This window comes from Panthera tigris, chromosome B1 (genome assembly GCF_018350195.1).
Source record: "Panthera tigris isolate Pti1 chromosome B1, P.tigris_Pti1_mat1.1, whole genome shotgun sequence".
NCBI lineage: Eukaryota > Metazoa > Chordata > Mammalia > Carnivora > Felidae > Panthera > Panthera tigris.
This window is the reverse complement of record NC_056663.1, coordinates 48,824,197-48,841,401: the sequence shown is the minus strand read 5'-3', so window position 1 is coordinate 48,841,401 and position 17,205 is coordinate 48,824,197. Positions and strand designations below refer to the sequence as shown.

The 17,205-nt window shown below is 53.5% G+C and overlaps 1 protein-coding gene across 1 annotated transcript in view; it reads right to left on the bottom strand.

Annotated features, from left to right (window-relative positions):
• The window catches only part of LOC102964688 (L-gulonolactone oxidase), a 34,037-nt gene extending 17,989 nt beyond the window's left edge, over nucleotides 1–16,048 (bottom strand). The window contains exons 1-6 of the mRNA XM_015544219.2: nucleotides 15,981–16,048; nucleotides 14,958–15,059; nucleotides 12,052–12,177; nucleotides 10,034–10,128; nucleotides 6,046–6,136; nucleotides 2,186–2,371 (exon numbers count right to left, since the gene is read on the bottom strand). Coding sequence (XP_015399705.1) covers nucleotides 2,186–2,371; nucleotides 6,046–6,136; nucleotides 10,034–10,128; nucleotides 12,052–12,177; nucleotides 14,958–15,059; nucleotides 15,981–15,983 — 603 coding nt within the window. The 5' untranslated portion in view covers nucleotides 15,984–16,048. The remainder of the gene's footprint in view (nucleotides 1–2,185; nucleotides 2,372–6,045; nucleotides 6,137–10,033; nucleotides 10,129–12,051; nucleotides 12,178–14,957; nucleotides 15,060–15,980) is intronic.
• Nucleotides 16,049–17,205: the final 1,157 nt, after the last annotated feature.

The window sequence follows — 17,205 nt, the reverse complement described above, 5'->3', positions numbered from 1 at the left end:
GGGAAGAAGCAGGCTGTCTTAGAGTCTGCTGAGGAGAAGAAAGGGCTACCAGGCCTGCCCAGCTGCAGCCGGAGAAGAATGCCTGAGCTGTATCTCCGTGGGGTCCCTGCCACATCCTGCTGCAGGACCAGGATGGAGTGGTCACCCCACTAAGAGGTACAGAAGGGAAAGGCCGAGAAGATGAGAGTGCAGTGGGTGCTCAGACTGTTATTCCATGGCCTTAGGAGTTAGCCCTAGAGTCATACGGGTCTCAAATGCCGACCCCACAGCAGGCCTCAACCAACATGCCAGGCACTGGCCAGAACATAGAACACTCTCGAACCCTATTTGGAGTGAACAACAGGTCTAGATCTGCCGTTTAGCACTGGTCTGGGAGAGATTGTAGCTGTTTGAGGCAGGCCAAGATGGCCCCAAAGAGCTCAGAGTCTGGGCTGGTTCCAGGCAGAGTCGTGTGGGCAGGCCAGACCCTTGTGGGGCTCCCTGGCTTAGCCATAACTTGTCCCTGCCACACAACTCCATGAAATGTCCTTGTCCAGAACTAGCCCTACTTTCTTGGGCCAAGGCTTCATGCAGTTCACTTGCCAATTTTGTCCCATTAGGCTCAGTATTGGTACTCCAGGTGTCCATGCTATACCCCCTTAGAGCCATGGAAGCACTTTCTCACCAACCAGGAGTTCTGGGGATAAATTTCCACCAAACACCATGCCTCTGAGTAGGGGGCCTTCTGGAGTTAAGGCCTTTTCCTGGTCTTCATGCATTAGACATTTTGGTTCTAGAGAGCAATGTTTCCCTTTTATCATTGACTAGGTGCCATGGGGGGAATATTTTAATACTGAACTAGACACTTTACATGTGTTATCTGATTTAATCATCAAATTCAATACTTTAAGGTAGATATTATTAACTCTCTTTTTGGATGAAGAAACCAGAGCTTAACAAGGTTACATGGCTGGCTAAGGTCGCAGCTTAGAAGTGGCAGAGCCAACGCTCAAGGCCAGGTCAATTTGATCACAAATCCCACCTTAACCATGTTGGATCAGTAGTGCCTACATCACTGACTGTTCCATCTGTACAGAGGGTCTACTCATATCAAATGATAAGGTGACCATGGAGGAACTCAAAGACCAAGGAACTCGGACCTGTAGATTTGAGTCCTTTAGTGACTACCAGGTGTAGATCCTGCCCACAGGCATTTCAGGACTGCTGCATGCTATCCATTCATCCATGCATCCATCCATCCATGCATCCACCATCTATCCATCCATGCACCTGTCCATCCATCCGTCCACCCATCCATCCACTCACTTATCCATCCATGCACCTGTCAATCCATCCATCCATCCATCCATCCATCCATCCATCCATCCATCCATGCATGCATCCATCCATCCATCCATCCATCCATCCATACACCTGTCCATCCATACGTCCATCCATCCGTCTGTCCATTCATCCATCCGTCCATCCATCCATTCATCCATCCATCCATGCATCCATCCATCCATCCATGCATCCATCCATCCATCCATCCATCTATCCATCCATACACCTGTCCATCCATCCGTCCATCCATCCATCTGTCCGTCCATCCATCTGTCCGTCCATCCGTTCATCCATCCATCCTTCCACCCATCCATGCATCCATCCATCCATGCATGCGTCCAATCCAGTCATCCAGCTAGCCAACCAAACATGCTTTTCATGCATTTATAAAACATTGCTATCAATCAGAAGCCATTCTTTCTGCCCTCCATCATCTAGATCCACATCCCCTGCATCTGATGACCTTAGGTACCCAGCCAGACTGAAAGTTAGCCCACCCACTTTGCTGGGAAGAAGCCATTATAAAGGGAATCCTGGGCACATTTCATGGCTCAGTGTATTTGAGAGTCAATGCCTTCCCAGGGGCAGTCAGCACCCTATCTCCTGTGGCAATTCTCTACCTAACCTCCTTTCTCGCCCGTACCTCTGTCACCCCTTGCAGTTCCTCTGAGCTTCACCAATCTGCTCAGAAAGGGTTCTGGCCACAGTATCCTTGGGCCAAGGAAGAGCTGGCAAGGTCAGCCCACTTCCCCATTCAGGGGGCCTGCAGAGCCACAGGGGGTCATCAGTGGAACACGGCCCACCTGTCCACATCCTCCATTTATTTCCTGAGGTTGAGCGGTGGCGAACAAGAAAGCAGTACCTCGTCCAGGGTTGAGGGGAAGGAGATCTCCTGCAAGTGGAACTGAGGCACACACTGCAGGGTGATGGTGAGGATGACTCCCAGGCAGCCCAGGTGCACCCGCGCGGCCTGGAACACCTCCGCGTTGCTGGACTCGGAGCATTCAAGAATGGTCCCATCAGCCGTCAGCAGGGTCAGCGCCACCACCTGGCGGTGGGAGAAGAGTCACGCTTCAGAATCTGGGTGGGTATTTCCTGGAGACTTCGGGTGAGGCCCTCCCTTCCCTGTTTGTCCTTGGAAGTGAGGCCAGGTATCACCTATCCCCTGAAGGCCAATGCCACCTGGCCACAGGGGACTGGGGAAAGGAAGGCTAGGTCTGGGCAGCATCGGCCCTCAGCAGGGAGGGGCATCCATTCCATGAGATTCCACGGGAACTCACCACTGCCTTGCCTGTTTGCTGTGGGGATGCAGCAAGGCTCCCCTCTGTGCAGAGGACATCAAAGGTGAGACAGGGCCCCAGTGAGCCGTGAGGTGCTGGTTAACGGTGCCTCGCAGGGCACCTGGGTGCCTCAGTCGGTTAAGTGCCGGACTCTTGCTTTCAGCCCGTGTTTCGTGAGTTCGAGCCCCGCTTTGGGCTCTGTGCTGACAGTGTGGAGCCTGCTTGGGATTCTCTGTCTCCCTCTCTCTCTGCCCCTCCCCTGCTCACTGTCTCTCAAAATAAATAAACATTAAAAAAAAAGAAGAAGAAGACGTTAAGAGCCACTAAAAGAAAGGTGCCTTGCAAAGGAAGGGAGGATATGTGTGCATCTGGGCTAGGGCTGTCCCCGCTGTCCCAGCACAGCCCAGGGGCCAGGGGCCCTTGCAGCCTCTCTCTGCCTGTTGCTCCTCTCGGGCACCATCTCAGCCGAGCTGAGAGTTCATCCTCTCTTTCGGGGACCCACTCACCTCAGGAACCAGATTCTTGGCCACAGTCAGAAACGTCAGTTTCTGCAAAGGGTGGGATACTCAGCAAGAAACGGATAATTAACTCCAGTCTCTCACCCTTGGCCCCATTTCCAAAGGAACCCTCTTTCATTGCTGTTTAAGTACTTCTCCACACTCTGCTACCTGCTAATTTGAGTGGAAATTGCTTTCGACATGTGTGGCTCGGGGTGAGAGAACAAAGAAAGCCAAACTAATTCTAATTAGCAGAGACTGTGGCCAGAGGGGAGAAATTGGCAGAAATGGGGCGCGTTGGCCATCGGTAGGCATGAGGACGTCAGAATGATTTCTATAAACACCAGATTTTGTCTAAGACCCAGAGCCGTAAATGACAACTGGCTAGTGAAACCCCTCAGCAGGGTCCAGCATCAAACAAAGGCAGGCACTGCTTTACCAGCTGTGTGACCCTGGGCATGTGATTCAACCTCTGTTTCCTTACCTGTAAAATGAGGGCAATAACTATCTCAGAGAGACTGTGTGAAGTTTCCAGCCGAGCGTCTGGTATACAGTGGACATTAAAGATGTCAATCCCCTCCCCCGACCCCTGCCATCGGCATAATGCATAAAAGAAAACAGCAGCATTCTCCCACTGCTTTTCCTGGGGCTGGTCCTGCTCAGCTGAGCTTCCCAAGAGAAGGAGCCAGTAAATCTCACGCGCATCTTGATTTGTGGCCACTAAGAATTATTCCATACTGTGCTGACCATTTTTTAGAAACTGCCATCAGCCCTGGATAGCAGACCACGACTGTGGCCTAATCTGGGGCGGGGGGTTGGCTGTTGTGCTGCCTGTCACGCCCCGTTACCACTGGGCTCTCCTGGGCATGGACCCCAGCTTTCGGGGGGGGAGGTCATGGCATGTCCACGGAAGGCTCCAAGCACCTGGGAATCGAGTCCCACCAAACCCAGCACACTTTGCTGCAGCAGCTCTTACCGATGGGAAGAGAGCAGCATGATTACCACAGGGCGCTCAGTGTTTCCCCTTCCCTGGCTCACGCCCTTCCCTCCGGATGCCCCTATCCTGCCTGGGGAGTCTCTGGGGCTCTTGTGGTAGAAAGAGGGAGCAGAGAAGGAAAAAAGCAACCAGAACCAGTGCACAATGGTGATGAGAAAGCCAAGTGATGTTTTAAGGAAAACCATGAACTAGGTTTCCCTCGCGGTGTTGGAGAAAACAAATACAAAGCAAAGTGAATCTCTTAGAAATTGCTTTGGGCTGTTTTCTTCTGATCTCAGACCTGCTCTGAGACTGGAGCATAGGGGACTCAGCTCCCATAAGTCACATTCAGACAGTGCTTGCTGGGGTGTCCGTCTACCTCAGCACGTCGTACAGGAGAGAGCCATACACCTGGCTAGCTGACTTAAGCGATCTGTGTGGTCCAACCCCCAGCCATGCTGAAATTTCTTTTATAGCACAGAGGGTGAGCTCCAGAAAGAGCCCTGTCCTACAGGCAAAACCCACCACTGGTGTTTATTGAGCACTAACTGTGTACCCTCTGCTAAGCACCCCAGATGCGTTGCTGTTGTGACCTTCCCCATTTTCCAGGTGAGCAAACTGAGGTAGCCTGAGACAGAGACTTCACCCAGGCCATACAGACAGTAGTGGTAGACTGGGATACAAAACCCAAGCCCCAGTGTTTAGCCATAATGCTCCAGTGGTCAGAGGCCCCATGGCCCCTGGGGCGGATGAGCCCTTGCAGGTGAAAACACATGGTGAGCGAGCTACCCGGCCCCCCCCCCTCCCCGGGGCACAGGGGATCTCCTTCACCCCTGACGGGGAGCAACCAGCCTCCATGCTTCATGGCACTTCACAGCCTGCTTCATGGCACACAGCCGGGCTTGTTAGGAAGTCCCTCTAAATACTGAAAGTTAAAAAAGTTTGTCCTCCAAACGGCGGCTTCTGACACAAATCATGAACTGTCCTTGGCTCGGCCATGTATTCTGCTATCTAATATCCTCCTCCTGGGTTGAGGATTATTCTCTCCAGATTACAGATGAAAACAGGGATGTCCAGAGGAGCAAAGAGCTTGCCTCCCTGCACATACCGAGCACATACTGGAGGCAGGTTTTGAACGCAGACCTGAGTCGACAATCTGTATTCATAACCAGTTCCCCAAACCAGATTCTTGTAAAGTTTAAACACTGCTTTTCAGGGGCGACTGGGTGGCTCTGTCGGTTAAGAATCCGACTTCGGCTCAGGTCATGATCTCGCGGTCTGTGAGTTCGAGCCCCGCATCGGGCTCTGTGCTGACCGCTGAGAGGCTGGAGCCTGCTTCAGATTCTTTGACTCCCTCTCTCTCTGCCCCTCCCCTGCTCGCACTCTGTCTCTGTCTTTCTCAAAAACAAATAAAACGTTAAAACTTTTTTTTTTTTTTTTTTTTTTAAAAACCCTGCTTTTAAGTAAAGGTCAGGTACAGATCCAGGCCCACATGTGCTGGACCCCACCCCAGGTGGCCTCGGTCCCTGTCCCGGCCCCTCCTGACTTGCTAACCTGGAAAGACCTCTTGCCCTGTCTGGCTCCTGGCTCAGACCTTTCAGGGGGGATGGAACCTCTTGCCCTGCTTGCCCTTTTCCACAGGGTGGCCAGGAGGCTCCTGAGAGGCAGGGGTGCCTCAACATGCATTGTGCCTCCTTCATCACTTGTGTCTGTGGGGGATGAATGAGATTTAGAGGAGATACTGTGGCTGGAGGGCACCTGCCAAATCTGTCAGAGGGGGAGAGCTGGGGTGGCTCTGAGGCTTACAAGGAGCAGAGCCAACACTGCCCATGAAGCCCCTGATTTCCCAGGAGCTTCGGTGAAGAGGCCCCATCCCATCCCCCATCTCCCCCCCACCCCTCCACCCCCCACTCCCCACCCCCCGCCCCCGTCCCCGGCAGTCAGTGGAGCAGAGAAGCAGGGGACTCACCAGGGTGGGTAGGATGCCATGTTTGATCCCTGTGTTGTGCGTTCCGGACCCAATGACGCCCCCTGCAGTCACGTCTGACACGGCTCCCAGGCTGGGCTCAACAGGAGGGGCAAAAGGGACACAAGGGACCAGTCAGGCTCCCCTGAGACAATTCCCACCCCCTCCACTGGGTTGCCGTGCGACGCTCCTCAGAGCAGAAGAATAGATGCATCTCTTGCCCGGGTTCTCGCTCCGAATGTACCATGACTTAGCTTGTCTGACTTCTCTGAGCCTCAGTTTTCTCATCACAGTGACCTATTAGAGAAACTGGTAGGGGCGTGGCTCACTCAGCTCTGCCTGCCTGGCTCTGGGGTTTCCACAGCATAGAACATCCCCTTCCTCTGTCCCCCATCTGCCAACAAGATCTTCACCAACCAAAGGCCCAAATGCACCTGCTAACACCTCTCTAGACCCAGACTGTCAAGGCCTGCGAAGTCCCTGAGGGAGTGAGCTGGTTCAAACAGCTCACACAGCTGTCCCAGGAAGGTGTGAGCATCCCTGAGCCGTCAGGAAAGGAGGGGGAGGAGACTGTATCACCTCCAGGCTCAGAAACTGTCAGTGGTGGGGGGTTGGGGGGGCGTCTGGGTGGCTCAGTCAGTTAAAGCCTCCGGACTCTTGATTTCAGCTCAGGTCATGAGTTCGAGCCCCACTTTGGGCTCTGTGCTGACAGTGCAGAACCTGCTTGGGATTCTGTCTCTCTCTCTCTCTGCCCCTCCCCTGCTTGCTCTCTCTCTCTCTCTTTCAACAATAAATAAACATTAAAAAAGAAAGAAAGACGGGGCGCCCGGGTGGCTCAGTCGGTTGAGTGTCCGACTTCAGCTCAGGTCATGATCTCGCGGTCCGTGAGTTCGAGCCCCGCGTCGGGCTCTGTGCTGATAACTCAGAGCCTGGAGCCTGCTTCGGATTCTGTGTCTCCCTCTCTCTGTGCCAGTCCCCTGCTCGCTCTCTATCTCTCTCTCTCTCAAAAATAAATAAAACATTTTTTAAAAAATTAAAGAAAGAAAGAAACAAAGAAAGAGAGAAACAAAGAAACAAAGAAAGAAAGAAAAGAGTCAGGGGCTCCTCGGGGCCCCCATGATAAACCCACATCTCTCAGCCCGGACTTCTGGGCCTTGGAAGGAATAATACCAGAACTGTGCATGCACAGGAAGGACCAGGGTCCTGAAGGGGAGCAGGACCGCTCTGGAGACCTGTGCTCTGGGGGCAGGAATTAGAAAGATGTGCCCAGATCTCGGGGTGAAGGAAAAAGAGTGGCTCAGGAGTTCAAAACTCTTACTTCTTAGGAGTGTTCTCTGAGACATCCCAGCCCTAGCTTAAAGGAGAAGGCAACTGATGTTTACTGTGGGCCCCCTGGGTGCCCAGGCAATGGGTGTGTTGTATGCTGAACGATATATCTTCACAATAGCCCAGCCCCCCTCAGTTTATACTGAAGACCTGGCTCTGCAAGGTAAAGCAATGTGCCCACCCTCTCGCAGACACAAAATGGGAGGCTGAGGATTTGACACGCCCTGGCTCTCAGCACAGACCTGGGGCCCCTGAGGCAGGCTGGGCCCTGCCTCCCAAAGACGCTGGAGGACACCTGCTGTTAATGATTAGAAAGTCTAGTCTCAGACCTTCCTGTGGATGAGACCTGGGGGCTGTCCTGGCAGAACAGGAAGAGGACAAAAACAAAACAAAACAAAACAAAACAAAACAAAAAAAAACACAAAAAAATCCTTTCCAGCCTACCCGTACCCACCCACCTCCACCACCTTTGTGTCTAGTCTTGTCTCTTTGTCCACATTAGTTGGGTTACTTCTGAAAATACCACAATCTTAAAGAGGACCATAGAATCCTGCCCTAGGGACATCTTCCAACGTGTGGAAAGGCATAGCTCAAAGATGTTCATCACAGCATTAGGTAGACCAGTGAAAAACTGAGAACAATGCCCAGCAAGGGGGTGGTTAATCGAATTGCATCGTGTCTTCTCTTCCCCATGAACTTTACCGGACAAAAAAGCAGTTCGGAAACAGGCTCGTGACCCCTGTGTTAAGAGAAATAAACTGGATAAAAGTGAGGCCCTCAGGGAGAAGGGTCAAGGAAGGAAGGATTAGACTCTGACCTCTGAGGGGCTGGAGATAACAAGCCAAGGGGAAAGGTCACTTCCAGAATCTGTGGAGCCAGATGACAAAGCCAGGTGAACAAGAACTGCCATTTAGTGAGCTCCTTATGTGGGGCATCTTTCACTCATCCAGTCCTCTGAGCACCCTGCTTTAAGACCCATTTTCTAGATGAGAACACTGAGGCCCAGACGGGTCAAGGAACTTGAAGCAAGATGTGCGCCCAGGCCACCTGCTTCTAGAGCTGGGGTCTCCACCTTGCTGCTGTCCTGCCTCCTCTGGTTCACCACACAGTGGAACGTTCCAGAGCCTTCCGGCTATGTAAACCACTTTGCCTCAGACCCCGGTTTCTTCATCTGTAAAAGCACCCAGCGTGCAGCCTGATAATGTGGGGCTTCCCTTCACCCCCCGGCCACAGACACTCCTGAAGTTCCCACAGCACCCTTACAGCTGTCGACCTAGGCTCCCCTGAGGCACGCAGGATAGGACATCCTGACTCCTGAGTGGCAGAAGGGCCCATGCGGGCAGAGTCATCGTTTAGGACTCAGTCCAGGGGCCCCTCCTACAAGCTTGCTGATTCCCATCCCTCACAGCGTCCTCTGCGTCCTCTGCCTGCCGAGGCTGAACCCAGGGCCCCCTGAGAGCCCTGAAGTGTCCCAAACACCTCTCTGACATTGCACCTATCGTCCTGCATTATGCTTAACACTTTGTGTGTCTGTGTGCCCCTCGCCAGCAGCTCCTTGCAAGTGGGATCTGGGTTTTATTCATCTTTGCCTCTTCAGGACCTGAGCAAGACCTGCACATGCTAGACGCTCCATAATGTTTGAGTTGGCATGATCTTTGGAGAAGCAGGAACAGGATGGTTTCCGGAGTAAAAGAGGTGTAGCGATGCCTCAGGGCCTGTGATAAGAGAGCTAAGGCAAACGGATCACCCCCCACCCACCCCCGCTCCAAGACAAACCACAGGCTTCCATGCGTGCAGTTTCCGGTTGCAAAGAAAGTATATCCAAAATACAGTCACCTTTTTCCAATGGTTGAAGTTCTACACTTAGACATTCAATCCTTTGGCTTTGTTTGCCACCTATTTCAATGGAAAGCCCCTGATCTTAAACCTGAGCCATCGCCGACTCCTCGTCCGGACGGAGAGAGGAGTGCAGCCACAGGGAGGTGCCCCAGGAAGTCAGCATGCCCTCCCATTCCTCCACGCTTTTTGCACATTTTTCTGTCTGGGTCCATACTGTTGTTCGTTGCAAGTTTTAAGAAAAATTTAATCCAGGGGCACCTGGGTGCCTCAGTCAGTTAAGCATCGACTCTTGGTTTGGGCTCAGGTCATGATCTCATGGTTCATCAGTTCGAGTCCTGCTTGGAGCTCTACGCTGACAGTGTGGAGCCTGCTTAGGATTCTCTCTCTCTCCCTCTCTCACGGTCCCTTCCCCGCTCGTGCTGTCTTTCTCTCAAAATAAATAAATAAACTTAAAAAAAAAAAAGCAGCTCTTTCTGCCCACACATCCTGGCCCCGTGCTTTAATAAATTCACCTTTTTTGCTCTCCCCTCCTCCACCCCCCACCAAAAAAAAATTTAATCCATGGTTTTCCTGCCCCTTTACAAGACTGTTGCTTAATGCTTGGCCCATCTTTGGCTTGTTTCTTTCTATTCTCACATGAGTCTCTGAACTCATGGGGGATGAGGAGACAGAAACCCCCTGGGGGAGGAACAGGGGTCCAGAGGAAGAGGATGCACCCTGGGAAGTGTTTCTCTCTCTCCTGCCAGATCCTTGAGTGTCCGGCCAAGGCCAGGGCAAGGGGTGGTGGGCAGTGTTGGCCCACCAGGAATGGAAGAGCCGTTCTTACTTGGACAAGGCCAGGCCATGCTTGCCCAGCTGTGGGTGCAGGTCAGACAGGAGAATGCCGGCCTCCACAGTCACCTGCTTCTTCTCTGTGTCCACCTGCAAGAGACCAGCACAGGCTGGGATGAGCTAGGCTATCGCCCAACCTTCACCCAGCAACCACATTCCCGTGAATATGAGCACGTCTGTCCCTGCCTGTGGTCAGCTCAAGTCACCTCTTGCTGCAGGCAGCTGAAGGGGGTGTGGGCAGAGCCCTGGAGTGCTGGGGCTGTGGGAATACAGTCATCCCCCCTTATCTACAGGGGATAATACGTTCCAAGACCCCCAGTGGATGACTGAAGCCACATCTAACACTGAACTTTACCTATACCATATTTTCCCCATATGTTTACCTATGATAAAGTTCAATTTATAAATTATGCACAGTAAGAGAGTAACAACAATAACTAAAGATAAAATAGAACAATTATGACAATATATTGTAAAAAACGTTACGTGAATGTGGCTTCTGTCTCTCTTAAAATATCTTTTTGTACTGTCCTCAGCCTTTTTTGTCTTGTAAGGATGTGAGATGATACAATGCCTACGTGATGATGAGATTAAGTGAGATAAAGGACTTAGGAATTGTGACCTAGGATTAGGTGACTGTTGGTCTTCTGATAATATATCAAAAGGCAGATCATCTGCTTTCAGAGGGTGGTTGACCTCTGAAACCGCGGAAAAGAAACCACAGATAATGGGGGGACTAGTGTATTCTGTGTAACCCCTTATTCCCACAGGGGAGAAAATAAAGAGCAGGGAAAAGAAGGGGTTCACTCAAGGTCACTGCCATAACTCCACTTACTCCCAACCCTGCCCCACCTGGACCAGAAGGTAGGATTCCTGGATGGTCGTGCATAATCACCAACTAAGGAGGGCCTATTCCTACAAGGGCTTGATTCTACCAGATGGAGTCCCAATTCTCCACTTATTCTCACCGGGGAGGTCTTAGGCAAAGACTGAGGCCTGGAAGGAGACAGAAGTTCCCTGCCACGCACAAGAAGGGTTCTAGAAGACCCCTGGCAGCCCAGGGAAGTGGGAGCAGACTCTGCTTTCCCAGGGAGGAGACTGAAGTTCAGGGACTTTAAGTTGCTCACCCAAGGTGACACAAGCATCGGTGGCACTGAAAGGAGAATTTACATCTGTGGGACTCCAAATCCCAACCTCATTCGACTGACCCTGAGCACAGAGCTGGGCAAAATCAATTGTTGGAGCCCAATCCTCACTAATTAGCAATCAGAGTTCATTACTGCCATGACTGACATCTTGACCAGAACATTTTCTATGGGGTGGAGACTGTCAGCCTGAGCAAAGAAATAAATAATAGAGAGAAACCTAGAACTTCGGCCAGCAGGGCTGGGGGGCAGCGGGGGGCGGGGGGGCGGAGGTTATTTGGCAAAAACTACAGCTCAGGGGAGCTGGCCCTGTCAGGAGAGAAGAGGAGTCCTGCTGATGTGCAGGGTACCTGTCTGGCCTCCACTTCCTGGCAGGTGCCTGACAAGTGCTGGCCGAAATGCATGGACAGCATCCCAGCATAGCGCTGGTGTCAGACCCCTGAGTTTGTGCCCAGCTCTGCTACTGATTGGCTGTGTAACCCTAGGCAAGTCACTTGACCTCCCTGATCTTGCTTCCCCATATGTAAAACTAGCTAGATGTAAATCCTTCCGGTCTGGGACTGTGAGTCCACCTTTGGGGATCTGATTTGCCATTTTTGTTCTAGAGAAGCAGAGAGGAGGCACTGGCAGGAGGAAGGAGACGAACATTCTCTCTGTGGCCACAAGGAGGCGCATACAGCTGCCAAGAAGCCTGAGCAAGCCCAGGGAGGGCTCCGGGGAGGGGTGATGGTGGGCAGGTCAGAAATTGGGGTGTCACTTTGGACTCAGGGGCAGGGAGGGGATCGGGCCTGGGGGCAGAGGCTAAGGAGTTTCCGCCCAAGGTCTGGGAGGGAGGCTGAGGCTGGGGGAAGCCGAGGGCTCTGAGTACCTGCAGCACCCGGTTCATCTTGCCCATGTGGATCATGAAGCCATCGGTGCAGGCGATGTCCGAGGGTGAGTGGCCACCTCCCACCACCTTCACCCGCTTGTTCTGCTGCCTGGCCAGGGCCAGCACCTGCCGAGGCAATGCTGGAGTCAGCCGGGGGCCAGAGACCTGGCAGGGCCTGCAGGGGTGTGGGCCGCCCAGGCTGCCAAGGCCCCTGCCCGGCTGGAGGCCGCTGTGCGGTCCAGTCCGGGAAAGAGAGCCAGGGTGAAGAGCCAGGAAGTGAGAGGCACGCAGAGCGGAATCATGCTAAGGTGGGACTCCCATGCCCCTTCCCTGCTGTGGCTGGGAGCTCCTCGGTGGGCACACCCGATCACACTCTTTGTCAGCACGAAGCCTTCTGAGGGCGCCCCAGTGCCTTCAGAGTAAGGTCCCAGCTCCTCATCCTGGCCTACAGGGGCTCAGCGGCCTCCCAGACTGGAATGAAGGCTGCTGGGGTGAAAGTGGCTTCCTTTGACTTTGTAACTGTGTCTCTCCCGGGCCCAGCCCTCGTCTCTAGTGATCACGGAATGAATAAATTAATTAACAAATGCATGGTATCACTTACATGAATCCATTCCCTTTTACCCTCACATCCCTGCTCCAAAACCTCACATCTGCTACCCAGAACACTGGCCTTACTCACAGCGTGTACCACAAGGGGTTCCATGAGCAAGTGAGACTGGGAAGGGTTCTGTCCTCCCTAGCTCCTTTCTCCACCCACCGCGTACATGGCGTGTTTAAGACTACAAACTCTACAGTAAAGAAATCTGTTTAACACCATCCTCTGTGAGCCCCCTTGGCCACACCGCCAATTTTTATTTTCACCTGACCCTACTAGCCCTCCGGGGAAATGTCAGCCTGCAGCGGCCTCAGCCTGTTAGGAATTCACAGTTGTGTGGGCCAGCACAGCTTAGAATGGCCTTGATTTATGGCCATATCAGCATACCTCCAACATTTCCCTCAGCTCAGAGGAAAGCCAGTTGCCTCAGCATTCAAGGTCCTCTAATCCTGCCTTCCCAGCCTTGCTCTTCTGTCCTCCGCCCACTCATCCCCTCCAGGCACTTGGGTCCCCGTCTCTGCCGCTTCTGATGGCTCCCCGGGCATGTTCCTCACTTTCTCTTGCTCAGTGCTCTTCCCCTGAGAAGCTGGAGGCTTTGAATCAGACAATCCCTGTGGGACTCCTAGCTCTGATGTTTATTAATATGGGAAAACGACAAAACCTCTGGTAGCCTCAGTCTATCCATCTGTGAAATGGAGATAATAATCACCATGTCTCAGGAGAGCATGGAATTGAAGAGAGACTAGATATGCAGCACAGCGTTCTGACTTAGGGTCACTTCACGGGGACTGTATCGTCCAGACTGCTGTTCTCCGAGTGCGCCCCCACACACACGCCCGTGCACACACTCGCACACACACGCACGCAGAGTGAACTCCTCCCTCCTCGGTACCCTACTGGCGCTGGTGGAGCGGCACCTGCATCCTCTGGAGCTAGTTGCATGCATGCTTGACTGAGGTGCAAGCCTTTAAGGGTCTCTACGGTTTGGGTCTGGTCCATTCATTCATTCATTCATTCAACAATGATTTAAGTGCTTTCTGTGGCGAGGGACAGTGCCGGGTGCTGAGGATACAATGGGAAACAAGCCAAGCATGGTCGTACATCCTTATGAGAAGGAGAGCCAGAAGCATGAACATGTTCAAGTCGACAAAGTAATTGCAAGTTAGGAATATGCAATGAAGGAAAGAAACAAGGAGCTGAGACAGAGACCGCTGGGGACAGTGGTGAGGTGGTCTGGGAATCCACTGAGGAGCTGAAGTTTACCCTGAGCCCTAAAGGAGGAAAAGGAGTTAGTCATGTGAAAAGTGAAGGGATAGGCATTCTGGCAGTGGGAACAGCAAGTGCAAAGGCCCTGGGGTAGGAAAAAGTTCAGTTTGTCTTATGAACAAAGAATGAACCAAGGCCAGGTGATGCATGGCCTTGGGGAGTCAAGTTAGGCTTTTACTCCACAAATAATAGAGAGCCTGTGGGGGCTCCTGGGTGGCTCAGTTGGTTAAGCATCCAGCTTTGGCTCAGATCATGAGCTCAGGGTTCATGGGTTCGAGCCGTGCTTCAGGCCCTGTTCTGACAGCTCAGAGCCTGAAGTGTGCTTCGGATTCTGTGTGTCCCTTTCTTTCTCCCCCTCTCCCACTTGTGTTCTCCCTCTCTCTTAAAAATAAATAAATAAACATTAATCAGTGAGCCTGTGAAGGGATTTAAGCAGAGAGTAGCCCAGTCCAACTTACATTTTAAGAAAATTACTTCTGCTGAGGTGGAAAGTGCATTCAAAGGACGTGAGAATTGAGGCAGGGAGACCAGGGCCATGGCCGCCGCAGGTCATGGTGAGTGAGGAAGGGATGGCGGAGTGGGCATGGAGATTGGCAATGGTGCTGAAGAGAAGGGGATGGGTTCTGGAAGCTTCTGGGGCAAGACTTGCTGACTGCGGATAAGGGTAAAGAAAAGACAGTGACCCACTTCCTGGCTTCCCAGGCGCCCCATACAGAGACAGGGGTAGAAGAGGGTGGAGTCCACAACACAAGAGACTCAAAGCACTGGAAATGTAGTCTGGGGCACGTAAGCCTGTGATGACCTTGAGACACACAACGAGAGAGGTCACATGTGAGTCTGTGGCCAGAGAAGAGATCTGAGCTGGAAATGAAATGCTGGCAGCCATTGGTGGCACGGGAAGGTGTAACGTGGAGCTGTAGCAGGGGAGTGGGGGCCAGGAGCCCGGAAATTTTCAGGCTTCATGGAGCTGTCTCCTGGCCGGCAGCTCTGAGGTGGGGGCGGGGGCAGGGCGACCCAACTTCCTGTCTGGGGCAGGGACACTCACCTCTCTGACCTCCTCCACGGACGTGGGCTGGTAGTACATTTCTGGGCAACAGCCGTAGGTCCTAGCCCAGTTTTGGAACTTGACTCCTTTGTACCCATGGACCTGCGACAGGAAAAGAGCTGGGTCATCACAGACATGTGGCCGCGCGCTGCCCCGACGGCCATCCCGGGCTCCCGCCAATGCAGGATGGGAGGCCGGGGCGGGGCGCTGAGCCAGGGGCCGGTGGGAAGATTAAACGGACGTCGGAAGCTCTGAAGCTGCGGGACTTCCTGTTTGTTCTCTCCCTTGACCCCTCATGGCCACGTGGGCAGAGCACACAGAGGACGCTGTCCATTCTTAGCAGAAACGATGGGGCTGGGGGGTGGAACCCGAAAAAGCAGGACTCAGGGCCCCTGCCCCTCCCCCCACTCCGTCCCGGGCACCTCTCTGAGGGACCCGGCAGAAGGCGTACTCCGGTCCAGCAGGGACACTGGGAAAGGGGTTGCGCGAGTGGGCCTGGTGGCCCAAGAAGGACTTGGAGCTGGCCTTCAGCTCTCCTATGAGGCTTCTCCCACCAAGAAGGGCCAAGTCTGGCGGACTCCACTGCAGCCTTTCTGGCCTCTAAACCAAAGCAGGGAGCTCTGGGGATAAGACTCCCACATGTTGGATATGAGCTGTGTCCCGAGCACTGTACAAGATCCGTACACGTGGTACCTTATTTAGACCTTACAATAATGCCACAAAATCGGTAATACTACTCCTATTTTCAGGAGCAGAAACTGAAGCCCAGAGAGGTGAGGTAACTTCCCCAAACACACACAGCAATCAAATGAAGACACTAGAGTCCGACCCAGGCCTCCGTCTCTTCCATGCTTTCCACAAGACCCCAGTGCCGCCCCTAGAGCCTCAAGTCCAATGCAAGAGGGTCCCCATGGCCTCCCCCAGGCCCTAGACTTGACCTAATTCTGTCCTCCCACGTCTGGCCCGTGGGCCCAGCCTGAATGCAGCCCTGCTGGGCTGACGGGCTGTGCCGTGCGATCCTACCATGGCTCCGGTGGTGGGTCGGTGGCCTTGGCAGACTGAGGCTCCCTCCGGGAACAGAGCACAGGGCAGGAGCGTGCAGAGGCGAGGTGGGGCGACGGTCCGGAGCGGAAAGCACAGCGGCCTCCGAGCACAGGGCTGACTCTGTATCTACTGCATACCGAGGGGCTTCGGGCAGCAAAGGTGGGTAAACAGTGTTGCGACAAGCTCCACCCGGACAGATAGCCAGATAGCAGCGCAGGCCCTGCCCCCTGCCCCCTGCCCCAGGGGCCCTTCTCAGGCAGCGAGGTGGAAGAGAGGAGTTTAAGAGGCAGCTTTTCTGTCCCTGGACGCTGCTTGAGCTCTGACCTCAGCTCTGGGCATTCTGGACCCAAAGGACCCTACAGCTTCCAAACCGGATCCTTAATTCCATAGGTCAGCAGAGGCTGTGACGTGGAGGGTCTGTGGGGGTCTTCATGCAGGGGCTGCCTTGATGTCCCCTTGGAGGAGGACACACGTGGCACCCCAGGGCAGGTGCAGTCAGGATCTGTGTTAGCTCATCTGTCCGACTTGGGGGATGAATACACCGAGCCCCCCATCACTACAGAGACAGGACAGGAGGCTGGTGGCTGTAGCACCGGGTGAGGAAGGGAGATGAGGGACCCTCTGCTCAGGCACTCTTCCAGCAGAGGCCTTTCCCAGGCTTTATGGGTTCCTCCTCCAGGCTCTGCCTGTTAACCTCTGGGAACCTCATTTTCCTCCCCAATAAAGTTGGGGCACTTTTGCCGAATTCTCTGCGTCGATATAAAGGTGAGAACAGATCTGTGAGGATCATGGGACCCAACAGGAGCTTGAGATGACAGCAAGCTCTTGCATCTGCCCCGGCCATGAGATTGCTGGTGGCAGGATTCTCTGGACACGCCAGCCCGAGCTGGTGCCTGGCACGGAGCCAGCGCCCCAAGAACATTTGTGCAACAAACAATCCTGGCCTGTCAGATCTCTCCAAGCCAAGGGCTGGTGTCTGGTGCGAAAGCAGGGGAGGAGGAAAAGGCAGGCTGAAGGAGCGGAGCTGGGGTCAGAGATGCGCCCAAAAAGTCCTAGCAAGGGGGAGGGTCAGAGGCACACCCGTATCCCCCGGAGCAGGATTTCCGCCAAGCTACAGAGTGCGTGTGCGTGTGCGTGTGCGTGTGTGTGTGTGTGTGTGTATGATTGTACCCCCACCCCAGATGCAAATGTACAAGTATGAGGT